Raw genomic sequence first — 22,931 nt, forward strand, 5'->3', positions numbered from 1 at the left:
ATTTGTGAAATATACTAGAAATTTCTGAGTGAATTATTTTCCAAGTACATTCTACACCTACAATTTTTTTCAGTTAAAAAAGTTTTTTTATATATACAGTTTTGTTAAACATTTTGAGCCAATATATTTCCAAAATGACTGAATCATAGTTGCAACAAACCAAAATATACTTTTTTTTACTATTTTGTAATAAACATATATGTTCCTATATATGACTTAATATCAAAGTTATAATATTCCATATTTCAGGAACAGGATTTTTTTAAAATTATTAAACATGAAAAGCTAAATAAACTGTGAATAAATAATTAATAAAGCAAGGCTTACCAATCAAATTTGGGAGAAAATGTACAAATGAACAAAGATGGATCTTTTCAGTCATCTTCCAGAAAATTAAAGTCTCTTATCATTCTACCAAATTTTCAGGTCTGTTTACTCTTAGTAAAAAAAATAAATAAATAAATAAATAAAAATACTGAGCTTTTATCATCATGCACATACATTTAAAAAGGATTTACTTACAATCAAAATTAACAAAATTAATCTAATTTTTGTCATTCAACGACATTCCAAATACAATATGGTTAAAAATTAAATAAAATAAATAAAAATGCAATTACCGCTTCCACAAACTCAATTCACTTGAATGATATATAGGTATGTCATTTAATATTTTAAAATGAGTTTTGAAATATACAATTATTTGTAACATTTTTGTAAAAAATGATTACGAATCATTTTAAACCGGATCTTTGAAAATAATTGCTCGAAGTGAGTCGGACTTACCATATTTATTAAAATCCTTGTATGCACAGCGAGGAATTTCTAATCTGGTTCACGTAACATATTTTAAATAAACTGTGTTAAATGAAGAAATATTAAAAATCCAACGTTAGGTTAAACCGAGTCAGTAAAACGCGCTTCTCCAAATGGAGCTATCGGGTTGCCGTAGCCGTGGTGGGTGGGACAAACACAAAGGCAAGCAGGTCAAGAGGAGGAGAAACCACGTGTGACAGCCAGGCTGAGAACTGTCCTTTGCAAGTTGAGTTGTTTTTGTAATATCTTTGCATGTAAGCAGGCAGCCATCCCGTCTGACGGAGAAGGCCATTCAACAGACCCTTATCACAGCCCCCAGCAACGGACTGACGGTTGCTCAACTCTGAAACCAAAACGTTTTCTGGGAAGCGAATCATGGTTAGCAAGACGGATGACATCCCAGCATCAGTTCCGAGCTGCAACCCCGTTGATCTTCCCCGGGAAGGCGAGATAGCAAACAGTAAAGACACCAGCAAGACAGCCTCGAAGGATCCTTGTGCCTGCGGTAAGAGAGCTTTATTACAATCATTTACACTGTAGCATGCAGAAGTCACTGCTCTTACTGATCCTGATGTATTTTAACAAAAGCCCATTGCAGTTTAGAGTAAATCAGGGTTGAGGTCTGCTGTATGACTTGATGGATAGAGGTCAAAGTGAAGTAGGGATGAAAGGACATAAACATGCAAAGTGCTGCAGGGGTGTCTGCTGAACACCCATAAACACCATTAAGTTAGTTATGTGTCTGAAAGGGAAGTTGCTGCCTTCAGCGAGCTTACAGTCTTGTACAGGCCATTAATTTATATGTCTTGCCTAATGCACTTTCTTGATCTGGATCTTGTCGTGGTGCTTGGCTGTAGATGAAGTAGATAAACCCATTCATATGGTATTTCTTGGTAGATTAATTTCTAAAAGAAGGCAGGTTATCAAGCTAAAATTGAAATAAATACAATGCTAATTTATAAAGGTCCATGCTTTGTTAGTGGTGTGATTAGGCTCCTCTTTCTGATTTTTTTTCAGTCATTCGTTATTACTGGATAAATATTTAAATCATCTTGTAGTGGTTGAAGCAATCCTGTCAAATGTTTTTGTGTGATTTTAATATTAATGTGTGGTAATATGAAGGTAAACTATAGCAAAGGTGAATGTAAGCAGATGTTTGTTTACTAATGCATTATTATTTTGCATGGATACACACATAGCAGTGACAAAAATAAAATGAAAAAGTTTTTTATTGTAATTTCATGTGTCTCAGTTCAGCCTTTTCAGTCATTTAGGACTGTAGCCTAATTTCCAATGACATGAAGCAATACTACAATCAATTTAAATATTATGTTTGAATAAAATAAAAAATGCAAATTAAACAAGTGCAGATCTGGGACAAATGATTCAACAAGCACATAAAGCTCTGAAACTTGAACGTTAGAGATCAACTGGGACGTTTTATTTGTTTATTTACAGGGTAACTTTCATTATCAACAGTGTAAAGTGCTGTGAGTAGCCTAGCTGTGTGTGATATCCTGACTCACATGTTCTGTAACCGCGCGCGTGAGCACCAATGAACTGAAGGTCACCTTTAGGAAGGACGGAACTATTGAGCGAGATAGGGAGAGCGTGCTTTTACTACACTCTGATCTGTAGGTTACTCTGGATTTAATAGTTTAAATGCCCAAAAGAGCCTATTATATCGAAATGTTTAAAAATTTTACTTAAAAAAAATACCCTAGTAGTAATGAATGGCTTGTTTAAACGCACGCTTGTCAATGGGCACCCCTCTTGTTTTCATTCAGGAAAAGTGTTGCGCTCCTCGACCGGAAAGAGGAAGTAGCTACACATGGAAAGTCACGGTGCATGCATGCCGATAAAAGGTTATTGCTACCAGTTAAATATAGAGGGATCTATTTGGTAATTGCTGGGATTACACAGTTTGTCTACCACGTAGGAGTGATCCTGTAATTTGCGAATCATTTTCGAGCTACAAGCTGTCATTAGATCCGTTTTAGAGCATATAGCAGGGTGTTTTTGTGCACTGTCAGTTCGCGAGCTGCTGCAATTCGTGTAAAATGTAAGGAGACCTTGGAAGAGACTGACTGGCATTATGTGGAATGGGTCACTCTCTGACAGCCTTTGACTGTGTTTAATATGTTGGATTTTGATGCTCGAGATGATGTCTTATTTTGACTGATGGGATCTCTTCATGAGCTGTGAAAGTAGATGTCTTTTTTTGTGTTTGTCATGATTTGTATGCATTTGCATTATGATTAACTTACATACGTAATACATGTTTAATAAGGCTATTTAGAAAACTGGTTAGACCGTTTTTGCTTTGCACAGCAATTATACTGTAATTTTTATTGCCAATCTGCAAGCTTTGTTCAGCTTCACATTCCACTTTTTTCATTATCAGATGTTTTTGAGGATGCTCTCATTCAAAAACGTTTTGCACTGATATGAATAGTACTTAACTATAGTAGTAGTACTGTTGTTAATTATAATAGTACTTTTATTTTATATATAATAAAATGATTGGGTTTGCATGAGGGCAGCTATGTTGAGATCACATCAGCTAAATTTTACTAGTTTTTATCTGTCCTACACTTGGTGTAGAAACAATATTTACTCGTAAATTGCTAGTAAATTTACAAACAGTTCAATACAAACAAAGGAACAGCAAGTAACATTTTTATAGTAGTAATAGTGTTTTCTTGTCAAATATACCACAGTAATCTATTTTATTTACAACTCTTAATTCTTTACAGTGTATTTTTTGCATGATTCTGTGTAATCATAGCTGGCAGTAAAACAATTTTTTTTTTTTATCTTTTGCACAGCTTAAGGCCACCATGATCTCAGTTGTGATAAAGTTTGGCAGGTGTCTCTTGTTGTGCATGACTAAAGGTTTAACGGCCAAGTTTGCTTCATTTTACAGAGTGTGTTGAAGCATTATTGTTTTCAGAATGGGACTTTGCACTTGCCTTTTATCATTGATAAAATTCACTTTATCGTAGGGAAAACAATAAGTTCGCCTAGTTAAGTGTGTAATAGTGTAATATAACTCTGTCCTGAACACTGAATCATTTACCTGCATGGGGTTGCAAATTAATCGTTGGGGTTTCATTTTTATTCTAAACTGTTCTGAACTTCTGCAGCAGTCACATGTGTGATGCATGCTCATGTATTAAATTCACACCGTGTTCACACACTTATAGATTGCAATGGGCTTAAAGGATAAAGGTTGGAGTAAAGTCTTAGAACATGCTCTGCTTTAGTGTCATAGGGAGATTCACATATCAGTATAGTCTAATGTAAACTGGTTTCATCTGATCCTCCAGCCTTCAGATTCAAAAATCTGCACGTGTAGAGATTTATCGCTGATTACAGAACTGCCATTACTGACAAGATGTGCATTAAATATCGGGCGATATTTATCGTGCATCCCTATATAATAGTTAACTTAAACATATTTAAGACATTTGTTTAATGTGCAAAAAATGGAAAAAAGAGAAGGAAATATTAATATAACTATACAGACTTTAAAAAAAAAAAAGATTCACAACAAAATCTGTGACAATATTTGAAATTTTTCTCATTTTGATATGTATTAGATACATTTTTGTTTTGTTCTTGTTTGTGGTCAAAATGCTTGTATACTTGAGTGCACCATTTACAGAATTCCCCTGCAGTAAATAACAGCTGCATTACTTAACCAATAGACATTCACCACCTGACCTAATGCTCGTCATTGGATTTGGGGGAGATCTGTTTAAACATTCAATTTAGAGCAAGATAAGAATATGGTGCCGCTAGGTCTGAAGAAACACAGTCAGTTTCACTTTAAACTAATGATGGCTGCTGTCTGACTGAGTCTAAGGGAAGCTCAACCTCCACATTCCTTTTACACGATGACAAGTTATGCATTACATGCCATTTACTCTTAGACATAAGTGTATAATACTTAAATCATGCTTTTAAGTTATTCTGTATGGGGCCTCTGTTGTGAAATCTATTTGGTCTGCCTCCCCTGTGGTCCTCGGTGTCTGTAGTGTGAGACCAGCTGCTTGTTGCTATAGCCGTGAACATTGAGGAGAGCCAAGGCCATGTTGCAGTTGTCTAAAGCAAACAGTGTATTTTAGCTGAGAGTTACAGCCGAGACAGCTGTGGCCTCTGAAAACATGCCTGCCTTGGCAGGAATTTCAATTCTTTGTCTTCTTATTCAATTCAGTGTGTAGCCAAAATTGCAGCCTCAGCAGATCTGTGTGTGTGAATCAATCAGTAAGGCAGATGGGACCTCCTCAGATAATTGAGTCAGATGATATTGCACCAGCTCTGGTCCAGCAGCATTCATTCGGAGAGCTTGACGGGAATGATTTCCCCCCCGAGACCCAGGACATAAACTGTTATCCTGGAGATCTCCATGGCAGCTTGGCATTGCACTGGGAGCTGTATTGTGTCCAGTGTGTGAAGTGTCACAGGCCTTCAGAAACTGACCTAGTTGTAAAAATCCACTTGCCTTTTAGCAACTCATTCAAGCGAAGCAGCATCTGCTAAATGACAAGCTTATAAGTGATTAGTGAGGTCTGTATATGAGTAGAGGGCTGAACATTTTTATGTTTAGTTAACTCTAACAGCACTGTATTGGAATGTTTAATTTTGACTGTACAGACCAATTAATCAGTGCTTTGGGTTCAACAAAATTACTCAAATTAACCATTTCAGATCCAGGAATCTTTTTTTTAAAGTCAGCCATAAATTACTCTTAAGCTCAGTAACTGCTGTGAGTAATTAACTGACCAAGTGAGTCTGATTCAAACCACTGGCCAGTTTGAAACTGTTTTATGAAGCTTTATTTTTTTTTCTACCCACAGGGCACCGTGGTGACACCGCAGTGATGAATGGGGTAGCAAGTCACGATCAGGCTGAGGAGGCCGACTCCAAGCAGGACGGCAGTGCCGACGCAGAGGATGCTAACGAACAGGAAGTGATTGTAATTCAAGACACTGGCTTCACTGTGAAGATCCAAGCACCAGGAACTGAACCCTTTGACCTTCAGGTGAGTCTTGATTTTGCACTAACTTCTCATTACACGGAGTCATTTGTCACACAATATTATAACAAAATCTGTGGTTCCTGCTCAGGTGTCACCACAAGAGATGGTGCAAGAGATCCACCAAGTTCTGATGGACCGTGAGGACACCTGCCACCGCACCTGCTTCTCCTTGCAGCTCGACGGGAATGTGCTCGATAACTTTGCCGAGCTCAAGTCCATTGAAGGCCTGCAGGAAGCCTCCCTTCTCAAAGTGGTCGAAGGTATAATTCAACACCTTCCATCTCTAGTAGGGATGTCAACGAGTAATTGACAATTGATCAATTGTCAATAAGATATTTCATATCTCGCAGTTCTGAGAAAAAAGCCACGCTTGCGAGATATAAAGCACAATTATATTTTTCTCAGAATTGCGAGTTAATTTAAACTTGTAATACGGACTTTATAACTTGCAACTGCGAGTTTATATCTCGTAATACTGACTTTATATCTGAAAAAAAGTCAGTATTGTTAGTTTGTATCACGCAATTCTGAGAAAAAAAGTGTGAATTGCGAGATAAAAAGTTGCAATTACTATTTTTTTTTTTTTAATTCAGTGGCAAATACGGGCTTTCATAGAAAACAGGGATTAAAAGTGAATGGCAAGAGAGCAAGAAGGTAAAGAAACAATAAATGTTATTAAATTTGTAGAGATTCGTGACATGCAAAACGAAAACACAAAGCCACGTATGGTTTAATCTAAATGTATGGGCTCGAAAGGCATGAAGCCAAAAGCATGATCACGATCTAGCATTTGCCTGCTTACCAATTATTTCTCTTATAAAGAAAGCTTTTCTACCCTGTGTCATAATATTCACATAAACATGTTTCATGTGAGCAGCAGCAGAAGAGGTTCACTGAGCACGAGGAACAGCCCCACATGCCTTTTGGGTTTTATTTTAAATGGCTATAATGTCAATTGCAAACATTGGGACTGTGTTTTAAAATACAACAACAGGCACGATGAAACCATTTTATCAAATAATCATAATCGCATCTATTCATTTTACAATTCTACTACCAGCCTTTTATTTAGACTAAAAGCCCATTTTATTTGGGTGAGGATGCTGGCGTTTTGAGTAGCATTTGCACATCTTGTCAGGCTGGTGAATATATGCCACTGCAATTAAAAAATCATTTTGCAGTATTATGGTTAATGATTAATCGATTAATTTATTGTTCATTTAAACCACGATCGAAAATGGTCATCCCTAATCTCATATATAGGTCTCCGTTGAAGGTACTGAGCATTTAATGTTTTTGTTTTCTTCCTGTAGAGCCCTACACAGTACGTGAAGCTCGCATTCATGTCCGTCACATCAGAGACCTTCTGAAGAGCCTAGATCCATCAGACGCTTATAATGGAGTGGACTGCAACTCCCTCTCGTTCCTCAGTGTCTTCACAGATGGAGACCTTGGAGGTCTGTGACCGGAAGATAAAGAGGTCTAAAGTTGTTTCTGGCAGGTTGATGACTAGTATAATTGACCTGTTTGTTCTTACCTATGCAGATACTGGAAAACGCAAAAAGAAAGGCACTGAACTTGAGCAGATTGATTGCACACCGCCTGAACACATTCTGCCAGGCAGCAAAGAGCGTCCTTTAGTTCCACTTCAGCCACAGAACAAAGACTGGAAGGTGAGGGCAGATTACAGATTTTGAGTCTTTAATGATGTCTTGCTTTTGTTTACTTTCATCTGGTCCTCTGTCTGCAGCCAATGCAGTGCCTGAAGGTCTTGACCATGAGCGGCTGGAACCCACCACCTGGCAACAGGAAGATGCACGGAGACCTCATGTATCTGTACGTTGTGACTGTTGAGGACAGACACGTCAGCATCACTGCCTCCACCCGTGGATTCTACCTCAATCAGTATGTGATTGCACTGCTTTCTAAAGCACTTCATTCTGATTCCTCAGGCTGGCATTCTGTGGTCAGTGATAGAGCGTACCATTTCTGGAAATAAAAATCCCGTTCAGTTTGCTCAGTAGGGAATTGATTTTTAATTATAAATTATTAAGCTTTAAAGACTGCCCTACTGTGAGCTAGGTTGTTAATATACGGTTGAAACTGTTAGTCTGCATTGTTTCAATGCAATAGTATAATAATCATGTTTAACAGTGAAATTCCTCATGAAAAACTACATTAGCTATATGCTCTTGTTTTTTGCAATAAATTTAAATTTTAAATTTTAAATAAATTTAGATTTTTTAAATCAGTAGATTTACATTTATTTGATCATTTTTTGAAAATCAATTAATTGCAAATACCCTGTGTACCATTTGACTGCTTTTCAATTATAATGTTGATTAATCCTGTCGCTGGATGGTTTGGTTTATGGTTTATAATTCTTGAACTTTTTACAAATGTTTTTCTGAAAAATGATTGGGAAAAAAGTTCAAAACCATGGTCGCTGAAAAAATGGACGGCCACTATTGCACTCTGTAATGCTTTCTAGAATACTTCACTCTCACTGGTCAGTGTGGCATTTCATTGTAAGCTATTTTTGTATGAGAACATTTAAACTGATAGCATAAATAGCATTTAAAAAATGATCAATCAATATTGAATATTTGCCGTTTGTTCTTGTGTATTAAAATGCTTATTCTGTTTTCGCACTTGGATTACCTTTGCTGTTAGACTACTAGTCAAATGCTCACTTAAAGTTAAATTGTAAAAACAGTAATAATTTAACAAAGCTCTTAAATGTAATGTTTAGCAAATCTCAGAATAGTACAGCAATGTAATACTAGCCGTTTCTGCAGTTGGTCATAACATGAAAATACTCATTGCAGGTCCACTACTTATACCTTCAACCCCAAGCCAGCCAGCCCCAGCTTCCTCAGCCACTCTCTAGTGGAGCTACTGAGCCAGATTAGTGCTGCCTTCAAGAAGAACTTCACCGCTCTGCAAAAGAAGAGGTAATACACTATTATTATTGATACATATTTAGATAAAAGGATATCTAGGAGCAGCAGTATGCCAACTTACTTTTTTGTAATAATAATAACAAAGCTGCTGGCTTTCAGAATTTGTTATTAGCAGAAACTGGGAGTATTTGTTTTAAATGTATTTTGTAATTCCGGATGTTTCAAGAACTGTATGTTCATCCAAAAAAAAAAAAAAAAAAAAACAGCTGAGGGGGAAAAAATAAATATGCATTCAGTTTAAATCTTAATTGAATGTTTTTAGCTTTTAAATTAGAGTTCGATTGTTTGAATAAAAAAAATAATTTATTAATTTAAATACTTATTGTTCAATATTTAAATAAATACTGCCTAAATTTTTGTGTGTGACCGTTTTAGAGACTTATTCTAGCCTTAATTCTGTTGTCGTATCATTTTATTTTATTGATAATTATTGTGGATCTTGTATCAGGGTTCAAAGACATCCATTTGAGAGAATAGCCACTCCCTTCCAAGTGTACAGCTGGACTGCACCACAGATTGATCATGCCATGGACTGTGTGAGAGCAGAGGATGCCTACACCTCCCGTCTGGGTTACGAGGAGCATATACCTGGCCAAGTATGTCCTAAAGTAATTCTTTCTTCAATTTTCAGTGGACTTAGTTTTTTAAATAGTGCTATTAAAGTTTCTTTGTGTTATGTGATAGACTAGAGACTGGAACGAGGAGCTCCAGACAACCAGAGAACTTTCTCGTAAGAACCTCCCTGAGCGCCTGCTGCGAGAACGAGCCATATTCAAGGTGAACATACCAACACTGGCTTCAGAACAATTACGGTTTCATTTGATCAGCAATGTGAAGCTCACAAACTCACTTCTGTTTCTCAGGTTCATAGTGACTTTGCCGGTGCGGCGACGCGTGGTGCAATGGCGGTGATCGATGGCAATGTAATGGCGATCAACCCTGGAGAAGAGACGCGCATGCAGATGTTTATCTGGAACAACATTTTCTTCAGCTTGGGTTTTGATGTACGTGACCACTACAGAGAGCTGGGCGGAGACGCTGCTGCCCACGCTGCCCCCACCAACGACCTGAATGGGGTGAGGGCATACAGTGCCGTGGACGTGGAGGGGCTCTACACCCTGGGCACGGTGGTGGTGGACTACAGAGGTTACCGTGTAACAGCACAGTCCATCATTCCTGGCATCTTGGAGCGGGAACAGGAGCAGAGCGTCATCTATGGCTCCATTGACTTCGGTAAGACCGTAGTCTCCCACCCCAAGTATCTGGAGCTTCTGGAGAAGACCAGCCGCCCGCTGAAGGTGCAGCGCCACACTGTGCTCAATGAGAAAGATACCGCTGTAGAGCTTTGCTCCTCTGTGGAGTGCAAGGGTATCATTGGCAACGATGGCCGCCATTACATCCTGGACCTTTTGCGCACCTTCCCACCTGACCTCAATTTCCTCCCGGTGGAGGGCGAAGAGCTCGCCCCCGAGAGCCAGAAGCTGGGTTTCCCCCGCCAGCATCGCCATCGCCTGGCCTGCTTGCGTCAGGAGCTCATTGAGGCCTTTGTAGAGCACAGGTGAGTTCCTGCTACTTGGTAAACGATCTCATTCGAATCTGAGTAAAGTTACTCTCCCTTTTGTTGTCTAACGAAGGATTAACTAGAAGTGGATTTCAGGTTCCAAAAAGACGCAATATAAGTAGTTTATATGACTGAATCTGTTTATTGAAAGTCTTCTTAAGCCATATGATAGCTTTGTAAAAGAAACAAACCCACATTTTAGGATGTTATCATAGCTGTCAATCACAAGTAGGTCTTTGAATATATAGGAGGGCAATGTGTTTACAAAACTAGTCAAGGTCTGTCTCAGATTTTTGCACTTCATAAGGTTGTTGTTGATTACGAGATGTATATCTGAAATATTTTTGTATAACACTAAAAATAATAGTAATAATAATTGTAATTATTCATTTTATTTTCATAATTTTTGTTAATATTATTTGTAATTTTCTATTAGTAAATATTACAAATGTAAACGTAAAATAAATGTTTGTATATTTTACTTTTGTACTTACCATTTCTACTGTTACTACTTGTTATTGTTAATGCTATTAGTATTACTTTTAATTATTGTTAATATTTGTATTTTTTGTAATTATTACATGTATATAATATTTATTTAAAATAAATATTTACATAATTAAATGTTTACTTCTTTATTAATAAATAATAATAATAATAATATTACCTAGACAGAAAAGCTAATCAAGACCAGCTTTAGGTAGTTAATGTTTTTATTAATTTTATTATTACAATTATTTATTTATTTTAATGTATTTAAATTATTATTCTAACATAATTGTTATTATTTGTAATTATTACACAAATTAACATAACATGTATATGTAAATAATAAACAATTTAAATATATATTTAAAACAAATATTTACATGTATTTTAGTTTTGTTTTTGTTTAGTTACTACTAATAAAAACTACTACTACTAATTATTGTTAGTAGTAACTATCACTTCTCTTAAATTATATTAATCTTCTCTGAAAGTCCTGAAGGCTAGTTTGTCATCCTTCTGTCTTGTGCCTCAGATATCTCCTCTTCATGAAGATGGCAGCGCTCCAGCTAATGCAGCAGAAAGCCAACAAAGACAAGACTGCAGCCTTGCATAACACGAGCCCTGCAGACGCGGAGTCTGAAAGCAAACCTCAGGCTCTTGAAGCATCTGAGCAGGTTCCTGACAGCATGTCAACATCTTCTGAATCCACTCTGACCCCTGATGACTTGAAGGCAACCACTATGTCTGAAAAGTCTGTTCCTGAAAACCAGGAAGCCCCAGCAGATCTGAAATCCGGGATTCCTAAGACAAACACCAATTTTACTCATGGGCCTTTAGCTGCAGAGAGGCAGAATGGAGGGTGTGATAGTCCCTTGGAGGGTAAGGAAGCTGATGAAAATATTCCTGGACTTGCCCAGGCTAAAGAGCTGGCCGAGACCTTTGCAGCAGAAGATGGATCCGATATTGGTACGTCCTGTGAGCGACTAAAAAGAGCATGAGAGGAAACGAGAGCAAGAGCTGGCAGAGACATGCACACAATTTTTTTTTTTTGCTTTTTTTTTTATCTTAGCGCCATCTGAGTTCTGTCATCAACTCATTAGATGTCCTGCTGTTGTATTTTTAATTCTTAACTGTGTTCTTTCGGTGCATCTCTCCTCTGTGCTGTTTGCCCCTGTTCTCTCTGAGGCTCATTGAAGGAGACCTGACTTTTACGAGATTGGCTTTGTGATAATCTGATTCAACCGGTTGGGGACTTTAGGTTTTAATAATAATTAATAGTTAAACCCAGGAATTTTCTAACTTTTTAATGTGTAAAACTCGAAAATATGAAATTATTTAATTTTTTTCTCTTCATAATTTTAACTTTCTCTCAGTATAAATGGAGCACAAATAGACATTTTTAATATTGTTATTTGTATTATATATTTTTTTATCAATAACATATTAAAATAAAATATAAATAATATTTGTTTAAAATAAATATTTTCATATTTTACTTTTTATTTGAACTAGTTACCAATAATAATAATTATTATAATTGTTATTGTTAATATTATAAGTATTGTTTATTATTAGTAACTGTTCCCTGGACCAAGTTTGCAAACCCCTGACTCAGCCAAACACCATATCATGATTATCAATCATTTTGATATTTTATTGTTAGTTTATTGTGTGTTTTTTTTTATTATTATACATTCTACTATTATGGTGGTGGACTGGTGGTTATTTTATAGTTGTTCGCTAGAATACATTTTGACATTTTGTGGAACATTTCCACAGACCCCAAAAGTCGAGAGGTGGTCCTCAACGCCTGTAAAGCTGTGGGCTCCATCAGCAACACCTCGTTCGACATCCGCTTCAACCCAGATATCTTCTCTCCAGGTATGATATATATTATATTTTGTATGTGGATTGTGATTTGCCTTTTTGACAATATAGGCAGTGTTGGTCACATGACCTCATCCGTCGCTTACAGGCATACGCTTCCCTGATGACATCCAGAAACAGAAGCAGCTTCTCAAAGATGCTGCAGCGTTCCTAGTGTCCTGCCGGATCCCCTCTTTTGTGAGTCACCAAGCAAAACCTGCCTTCTCACATAAGTTTATTAATTTTTAGAAAATGTAAAATGTAACAATCTTGAGAGGCTGTGGTAGAATTATTCTAATGCACTGCCTTGTGGTTTATCGCTATTATAAAACGACGGCTACAAAAATATGATAATAGAACCAACTTTTCAATAAATATTTAAATTTAGGTAAAAGACTGTTTAGATCACAGCTCTTTGCCTATGGATGGAGCAATGATGACAGATACCCTTCATCAGCGTGGCATTAATGTGCGTTATCTTGGAAATGTGCTGGAGTTTGTGGACAACATGCCTGCAAAAGCACAACTTGAACATATCTATGTAAGTAAAGAATCCATTTATAAATTACAAAAAAAATTAAAAAAAATAAATAAATAAATAATTCTATATATATATATATATATATATATATATACAGTACAGACCAAAAATGTTTCCAAACTTTTGGTCTGTACTGTATATATATATATATATATATATATATATATATATATATATATATATATATATATATATATATATATATATATATATAAACATTATAATGAAGACTATGCATTTAATTTGTTGTGTTTGTACATGTAGAGAATTGGGATCGGCGAGCTGATCACCAGATGTGCAAAGCATATTTTCAAAACATATCTTCAGGTAAGTTACTACTGAGGTACATTGACAGTAATGCAGTGGTACATACACACAATCAATCAATCAAAAGTTTAGGGTCAGTAAGATTTTTGTTTTTGTTTTTGAAAGAAGCTTCTTATGCTCACCAAGACTACATTTAATCAAAAATACAGTAAAAACAGTGATATAGTGTACTTGTTACAATTAAGAATATATATATTTTTTAAATTTAACTATTATTATTTATAGTTAAAAAAAAACAACATTCTTATGAAATATATATATATATATATATATTAGTGCTGTCAACGTTAACGCGTTAACGCATGCGATTAATTTTTGTCTGGTTTAACGTGTCAAAATATTTAACGCAATTAACGCAGCATCTGTATTTTCTGCCATCCGTTGGCTAGCTTTACATTATATGATCACGCTCTTATTCATTTAAATGCTTTTAAACATTTCAAGCGCGGCAAGACAAAAGAGAATGCGCTGTCTGTGAATGCCCTTATGTGACACATACACACGTGTACACACACACACACACACACACACACACACACACACACACACACACACACACACACAGACACACACAGACACAATGCATAGACAGGGCGCCAGAATCCAGTTCTCTTAAGCGCTTGAACTAACAATAAACATCCCAAAGTGCCAGTTTTGTCGATTATCCTCATAAGAGCAATCTTAAATGATTTATATAAAGTCTAAAATGAACAAAAAGAGTTGTGAGAGAATGAGGCGAGATCCAGACAGTATATAAACGTTGAGATCCGCGTGTCTGTCTGCTCTTAAAGGGACAGCAGCCAATAAAGCTTCCTGTCAGTAAAGTTAAAGAACAAAGGGAACAGAGAAAATGACTCGCTGCTCTTGACTAAATAACTTTTTTTGTAGCTTTAATAAGGATTAACTATTTAATTTATAGTTTATGCAGTGCAGACTGCATATAACTTTGATAACTTTATTAAATTTCTGTATATTTCCTAACTGTTAAGAGAGGAAGGGCAGGAGTAAACATGACATTTATTATGGGTTTATGTTAGCATTGTTTTAAGTTTACTTAAATTAAAAACTGTTATATTTTTGAAGCCTAATAATAAATGTAAAAAAAAAAAAAAATCATTAGCTGTATTAATATCAGTAATACTGGCCTTCATTCATAAAAAGATGTCATTTAAACAAGTATTTAAATTTAACTGTGAAATTATTACATAAAAAAATATATTAAAAACGTACAAAAACATTTCTTTTTTTTATTGCGATTAATTGCGATTAATCACAGAAAAAATGTGTGATTAATCTAGTAGTTTTTAATCGATTGACAGCACTAATATATATATATATATATATATATATATATATATATATATATATATATATATATATATATATATTAGGGCTATAGCTATCGAATATTTTAGTAATCGAGTATTCTACCAAAAATTCCATTGATTAATCGAGTAATCGGATAAAATGTGTTTTTGCTTTATTAAAGTGCAATATTAATTATGCAAGAGAAAATAAGACTCCTGGATCTCTTAAAATAAACAACTTTCCTTTTTAATAAAAAAGTTTCCTTTTTTAGAAAATTTTTATTTTTTAAATGCATAGAATGCAATGCATACATCAAAAATAAACATTTAATTATTACTGTACTGTATTAATACTGTGAACAATGACAATAAAGTTGACAGATGAATTAAGTGCATTTAAGTGCCATTCAGTTGGGGTTTTAAATAAAGCATTTTCTGAGATGCACATTAAACACATAAAACATTAATTGGAAGAAACATGGAAGAAATGTTGTGTGATTAAAACTTAAAAAAATAATTGTTTTTTTTTAGTAGTGGGCTATGTACATTCTGCTGAACAACAGTCTTTAAACGGACTTTTATTTTGACGGGTCGGCGTACCTTTACAGTTCTGTGTATGTGATGTGACGCTAGTTTTACTCAAATCAAACGGTCAAATGCTCATGAAGTGACTGTCAGAGCAGTTCTGGAGATGTTGTTCATGTGTTCAGGTCCTTATTTAGAGAGACAGCAGACGCTGAATTCACCGCGAGCGTCACGCGCGCTTCCGTGAGTTTAATGAAGACGCGCTTCTGCTCCATTCATTAACATAGACACGCAGAACATGCAAGATTCATATTTAAACAGACTATTCCGGCTTTAATATTTACAGATATTAGTACATATCGTGATTTGATGTAAGTGCAATGACCTATTTTTGATGAATTCATTCAAAATTTGGCAAATTCCTTGCCATTCCGCGTTAAACTGTAAAATCCGTTTTTATGACTGGATTCCGCGATTCCCTCCGCGTTTTCTGCATCGCAGAAATCATAGGGCCCTAGTTGTGGTATGCCAGCTCTATCTTGCAATGGACACACGCCACGACGTTCTCTTCACGTTTGCCCGCGCCCTCAAATCAAAACACTGCTGACTCCTTGCAGTATGTGATTTCGGACGCAGCGCTTGTGTCTCCTTCCGCTTTGTGAGTGACGTAAACGCGTTGTCACATTAAAAAAAAATCATTGCCAAAGAACCTGACGTGAGATTTAAAATAAATTAAAAGAGGCTTCGAGGCAGAGGAATTTGCCTCGATCATTTTCTGTAATCGAGTTACTCGAGGAATCGTTTATATATATATATAATAGGGGTTTGTTTCTTTTACAAAGCTATCCTATGGCTTCAGAAGACTTTCAAAATAAACATTCAGTCATATATATATATATATATATATATATATATATATTTATTTATTTATTTTAAATGTTTACTATAGCTTTTGGTCAATTTAATGCATCCTTGGTGATTAAAAAATTATTTTATTTCTTACTGACCCAAACTAAGAGTACCTTACTATGGAAAGTCCCATATTCCCACATCTATTGTATTTACCATGGTATTATTTAGATTGGTGGATAGAAATTTCCAAAAAGAAAACATTGGTAATACCTTTGTTACTTTTACTTTTTTGGTAGCTGTTGATCGTTTTAATAGAGGCATTAACATTTGTGCTTGTAATTTGCAGGGTGTGGAGCTCTCTGCTTTATCCGCTGCCGTGAGCCACTTCCTAAACTGCCTCTTGAGCTCTTTCCCAGAGGCCGTGGCTCACCTTCCTGCGGATGAGCTGGTGTCCCGCAGAAAGAGCCGTAAGAGACGTAACAGGGTCCCTGGCGGAGGGGACAACACAGCATGGGCCAGTCTGACTCCTAGTGAGCTGTGGAAGAACATTACCTCTGAGGCACAGAGCTACTATCACTTCAGTCTACAATGGTGAGAACCAGTTCAAACAAGCTCCTGCATTTCTTTAACCTGGTGTGTCCAGGGACTAATGCTTTTATGTTTAACAGTGAAAGTGTGGACCAGGCAGTGGAGAAGTACAGCTTGCAGAAGATTACCCTGTTGAGGGAGATATCAATCAAGACGGGTGTTCAGGTAGTGCTCTTATTGATGCCGCTACTCGTCACTGAAGTGCTTCGTAAGGTCTGTAGTGACAAGGCTTTCCTTTGTGCTTCTCCTGCAGATTTTGATAAAGGAGTACAACTTCGACAGCCGCCATAAGCCGGCCTTCACCGAAGAAGACATCCTGAACATCTTCCCCATCGTTAAACACGTCAACCCCAAAGCCTCTGATGCCTTCCATTTCTTCCAAAGCGGGCAGGCCAAGGTTCAGCAAGGTACAATAAAACACATCCCTATCAATGAATTTTCACATAGGATGACTTTGGAATGCTGATTGATGCGTGCTCTGTTCAAAGGCTTCCTAAAGGAGGGCTGTGAGCTCATCAACGAGGCCTTGAACCTCTTCAACAATGTGTATGGAGCCATGCATGTGGAGATCTGTGCCTGTCTGCGCCTTCTGGCCCGACTCAACTACATCATGGGTGATCATCCTGAGGTACATCTAAATTTGTTTCTAATTATTTTTAAAACCTTTTGATCCTTATGCTTTAGTTAAATTATTGGTTTGACGAATATTTGCTATTGTGCCAGTAAGCTTTTTATTTTTTTATACAGCACAGAAATTGATTGATTACAAGTGATAGTAAAGACATTTATAATGTTACAATTTATAATGATAATTTATAAATTGACATTTATAATGATTTCCTTTTCAAATTTCCTTTTTCTAAATGCTGTTTTCTTCTCTTTGTATTCAAAGAATTTAAAAAAAAAAGTGACCGCTTCCACAAAAATATTAAGCAGCACAACTGTTTTCAACAAACATTAATAATAATTAATGTTTCTTGAGTAGCAAATCAGCATATTAGAATAATGTCTGAACGATCATGTGACACTGAAGACTGGAGTAATGATGCTGAAAATTCAGTTATACATCATAGGAATAAATTACATTCTTAAAATATATTCAAATAGAAACCTGTTATTTCAAATGACAACAATATTTTACAGTATTACTGTTTTACTGTATATTTGACTGTATGTTTTGATCAAATAAATATATCCTTGATATTAGTTGCTAACAAAGTAAAGCATATTACCACAAAACTTTAAAACAAACTACATTTAATTATTTTGAAATGCGTGCGAAAGAAAATCAGCCAACATCTTTTTTTCTCCTCACTATAATTTCCACACTTCCGTTTATTTCATCACAAGATTTTTCCCTCTCTTTTCAAGGCTCTGAGCAATCAGCAGAAGGCTGTCCTGATGAGTGAGAGAGTGCTGGGTATTGAAAACCCCAACACTATTCAAGAATATGTAAGCATCTACATAATTTTCTGCTGCCTGCTTAGTAAATGTACAAATATTCTACTATAAACTACAAATGAAAATACTAAATGAACTTCTTTGAACTGTATATCTTCTCCACAGATGCACTTAGCTCTGTACTGCTTTGCTAATGGCCAGCTGTCTACTGCCCTGAAACTGCTGTACCGCGCTCGCTACCTCCTGCTTGTGGTGTGTGGGGAGGACCATCCAGAAATGGCTCTGCTCGATGTAAGCCTTTGGTGCAGAACCCATTCTCATCCTTAGTTTTGCAATGAACTGAACACTATATATCTGAGTATTCCTGACTGTCACATTGATGTAAACCCTGAAAGGCTGACGAGAGGAAATTGAATTCCTCTAGTCACTTAAGTTGAGGTTTGTGGAGCAAAGCCAATCTGTCACTGTGATCTTTCTCTCTGACGTAGAGCAATATTGGCCTGGTGCTTCATGGTGTGATGGAGTATGACCTGTCTCTGCGGTTCCTGGAAAATGCCCTGGCCATCAACTCCAAATACCATGGGCCACGATCCCTGAAAGTAGCTCTCAGGTACATATGCCTGACTACACACTAATCATTGGTGTCATATGCAGTCAAAATAAGAAGTAACATTCACCTCTGTTGTTCTACAGTCATCACCTGGTGGCCAGAGTATATGAGAGCAAGGCTGAGTTCCGCTCTGCCCTGCAGCATGAGAAGGAGGGTTACACCATATACAAGAACCAGGTACAAAATTCATGTGACCAACTTGAACCCCATGCGAAATCCCTCACACAAAGTTTCTGATTGCATGTAGTGCCATTGAAATGACTGGATTTTACCCATGAAATATACAAATACAAAGGCTTTATATATAAATACAAGACTGATTTTAATAATGAGGTTGTAGTACACTCACGTAAAGAATAGTATCATAATAAGTGTTAATGCAAACACAATGTACTTGTGTTTAAGGTTGGTGAAGCTCATGAGAAGACGAAGGAGAGCTCTGAGTACCTGAAGTACCTCACGCAGCAGGCTGTGGCTCTACAGAGAACCATGAATGAGATCTACAAGAACGGATCCAACGCTAGCATAATGCCTCTCAAGGTCAGTCACTCCTCAGCTGTCCCGAAAATGTTGTCACATGATTTTGCCAGGATGTTTTTTGATGGCTTACGTTGTTTGTCTCTGTAGTTTACAGCACCAAGCATGACCAGTGTTCTGGAACAGCTTAATATCATCAATGGCATCATTTTTATTCCCCTCAGGTGGGCAACCGTTTACACCATTTGGTTTTAGCCAGAGTCATAGTTTTTGTCTTTTGGTTAAATATTTTGTCATGTCAGTTCTTTAACTGAATGTTTACATTTTACCAGGATTGGCATGGTATGTCATTTTATTAGAAAACCTTTGAAACTTCAACTAGACCACCCCCCCCCCCTTTAAATTAGTAAACAAAATATTCACCAGTATAACTAAAACACGATATGTGAATTAACTTGTCCTTGATTACTAAATAAATAGAAGTATAGATAATAAAGAATTAGCTACTTAAAAAAAAAAATATATAATATATATATATGATTATATTAGATTTTGTATGTAGTATAATATAAAAGATATAGCATGGCATATTGCATAAATAGTTTAGTCTGCCTGTAATGTCTTACAAACTCTTGCAATTAAAGACAAAATAGTGTTTATATAAAAATACAAGCCTGATTTATGAATAATATATGTGGTTAATACTTTATATACCTACAAATAATATGATTTTTCTCTTCTGTTAATTCTATTCTTCTGTACGTACACGTTTTCCAACTTTGTTAATAAATATATTGCAGTGGTATTTTTTTCATCAACCGTTAATTATAATATTAATATATAAAATTTCTTTACTTTTTTTTTTTTTTTTATTGCCTGGTTAACAAATATTTTCGTAATTCTTATAATTTGACAACTTTTTGCGATTGAGTGAAATAATTGATCTATCGATCTATATATAGATATAAATAGATGTGTGTGTGTGTGTGTGTGTTTATATATTACAATTATGGTCTAATTCGGCTATAAGTTGTGAAAAACTAAATTCACGCTATTGATTCTTCACACAGCCAAAAGGACCTGGAGAATCTAAAGGCTGAGGTGCAGAGACGGCAGCTGATGCAGAATTCTGGGAAAATCGAGGAACAGCAGGCTGGTCAGTTAGAGCTGGATGACAAGCTGCCTGTGGATGATTAACAACTCCATCCATGCAGGAGGAAACGATGCAGCAGCCATCTGTTTGAACCTGTGGACCTGAGAACTGAGCTGTTTAATCTAAACAATTCACTTTGAATATAATAGGGAGGGGAGAACCAGGAACAGGTGACAGTACAGAAAAATGTACAGTGTAGTTTGTAGCTATAAAGAGAATAAAAGCAGTTTTACATGTGCAATTCAACGACACGCCTCCTCGAGGACTACCAGAAGAAGCAGATAGAATGTGAGTTTGCACAGACGAGGCTGCAGATGAACAAGGATGACCATGACATTTTATGCCAGAGCCTTATCCATCCATACATCCATCCATCATCCCCATCTCTTTTCTTCTAATCTGAGCCCAAGATAACCACAATCCGTCCTAAACCAACCCACGTGTGTTGAGAGATCCTAATAACACACCTCGCTATCCGAAACTCAGGTGATTTCTACACTGCGCACCAGAAGAGAGATGTTCACCGTTCAACAGAGATAGACATACAAGAATCTTGGGCTTAAGAATGTAGACTCTAAAGGTCTAGTCTCAGGACCCGATGTTAGTATTGTGTCCCATACGTTTTTTCTGTGCTCGCAATGGCTGCTGCCTTTAGACAAAACCGTATTGATGCAACTTTACAGATGCCATTTCTCAACCAATCATTTTAGATCAGTGATGTCTGTAAAACAAGGAATCTTTTTGTAAAAGAACATGAGAAGCCATTTGATCTTTCATGTAAAAGTTAATTTAAGCCATGTCCGTTTTATAGAAATACATTGGGAAGCTGTGTAAAGCTTTGTCATTGGGGTTAGACATGCACTTGATTCATTTTGATTGAAATACTGATTTGAGACTGTTGTGTTAACTCTTTTTCACTTTAAAAGTGTGTGTGCGTTTATGTATGTATGTATGTCTCTTTATGGTTGTCCATACTAGCGCAGAAATGCATTCAGAGGATTCCTCTAAAGCTGCTGCAACAGAACAATATCATGATGATATTTTTATACATCATCATCAATAACAGATGGACTCTTGCAACCTGTTAGGATGATGATGGTGAAAATGTGCTACTAATATTGTGGTTTTCAAGATCTGATTGGTATTTTCTCCAGAATATTTTAGCACAAGGTTCAGGAACTCGTGAGACTCGGGATTTGCTCTTCTCTAGCTGTATTTTTTTTGCACTTTCCAGTGCCAGGTTTTTGTATGGTCTCATATAGGACCCTCAAAAGAGAAATAAGATGGGCTGCTTTGCTTTAACTTACCAAAAAAAAGATCAAGGATGATGTGTTTGTTTGCTTGTGTACGTGCTTTGTGTGTGTCCTGCAAATGTTGTGCTCAAACTGTATGAAGCAATATGCTGGAACTAAGTGCACCTTGGATTATGCTCATGGATTCAACAAAACTGCTAGCCTGGCTGTATTTCCCTATAAAACCAAAACAAACATTTTTAAAAATTGGTTTATCTATTCAAATTGGTGGGGGAAAATTGATGTTACTGGTAAGTGATATTTATATTTAACAAGAATATGTAATTATGTGTGAGATTTGAGCCTATTTATGCTTATATAAATCATAAGATTGGGCAACTGTATTTCTTTCATATCTGCTTAATCATTTCTTGATGGATTTTGCAATGAGAAAGCTTGGATGTTGGACCGAAGTCCTTCAATATCTACTTCAGTACTCTTAGGTGCCACATGGGTGTGCTGTAGTCAATATATTAACACATTGAAAATGGACATAAACTCGATTTTTGATGTATTGCGTTAGAAAAAATATGAACTGGGTTTGAATCAAAACAAAACAATGAAAATGGAGTTCAATACGATCTTAAGTATTTACCAACAGGATATCTAGTAACTTGTTAGGAATATCCCTAATATGCTGGTGGTAGCTTAGTGGTTAAATAACAGATGCATCACAAGTTCAATGTCAAGTAAGCGTGACCTTTGAACTGAAGGGTCAATGAAAGAAATCCTGTCTCTAGTTTGTCCTTGAGCCAGGCACTTAACATTAGGTTTCTCCTGGGCTTTGGTATATTAAAAATGACAACCAATCTGCAGTTAAGCATGTTAAATATGATCTTGAATGAATATATTCAAGCTTTCATATTGCACATCTCATAGTGAACAAACAAAATTTTACCACAAAAAGTCATTTTCGTAATTAATAATGTTCACTAAATCTGTGATGTGTTCATGTTATGTAGCAAAGGAACATGTCAGTTCAAGATTTCAATAAGTTGCTTGCATGACAAACCAATTTGATGTAATCTAGATGTGTAGTATTTTGTTTAGAAAGGTTTGGGTTTTGTTGACAGCAAAGACAGAAATAAAATAGTTATTTTTGTTCCTTTTTCTTTTTGG

The 22,931-nt window shown here is 36.1% G+C and overlaps 1 protein-coding gene across 2 annotated transcripts; it reads left to right on the forward strand.

Moving 5' to 3' along the window:
- The first annotated feature begins 941 nt into the window (after positions 1-941).
- LOC132122706 (clustered mitochondria protein homolog) lies at positions 942-22,917 on the forward strand. Of its 2 annotated transcripts, none has more exons than XM_059533047.1 (26): positions 942-1,321; positions 5,679-5,863; positions 5,949-6,120; positions 7,174-7,317; positions 7,406-7,533; positions 7,611-7,765; positions 8,689-8,814; positions 9,272-9,419; positions 9,508-9,600; positions 9,687-10,381; positions 11,406-11,839; positions 12,653-12,754; positions 12,849-12,937; positions 13,128-13,280; positions 13,545-13,607; positions 16,638-16,882; positions 16,960-17,044; positions 17,133-17,286; positions 17,368-17,507; positions 18,251-18,331; positions 18,446-18,571; positions 18,769-18,890; positions 18,974-19,067; positions 19,296-19,430; positions 19,518-19,591; positions 20,438-22,917. In XM_059533047.1, the coding sequence occupies exons 1-26, from the start codon at positions 1,192-1,194 to the stop codon at positions 20,562-20,564; spliced, it is 4,200 nt and encodes a 1,399-aa protein (XP_059389030.1). In that variant the 5' UTR covers positions 942-1,191; the 3' UTR covers positions 20,565-22,917. The 2 variants fall into 2 exon arrangements, with proteins under 2 accessions (XP_059389030.1, XP_059389031.1); XM_059533048.1 differs by lacking the exon at positions 942-1,321 and adding an exon at positions 2,589-2,718.
- Positions 22,918-22,931: the final 14 nt, after the last annotated feature.

This window comes from Carassius carassius, chromosome 41, assembly GCF_963082965.1.
Source record: "Carassius carassius chromosome 41, fCarCar2.1, whole genome shotgun sequence".
Taxonomy (NCBI): Eukaryota; Metazoa; Chordata; class Actinopteri; order Cypriniformes; family Cyprinidae; genus Carassius; species Carassius carassius.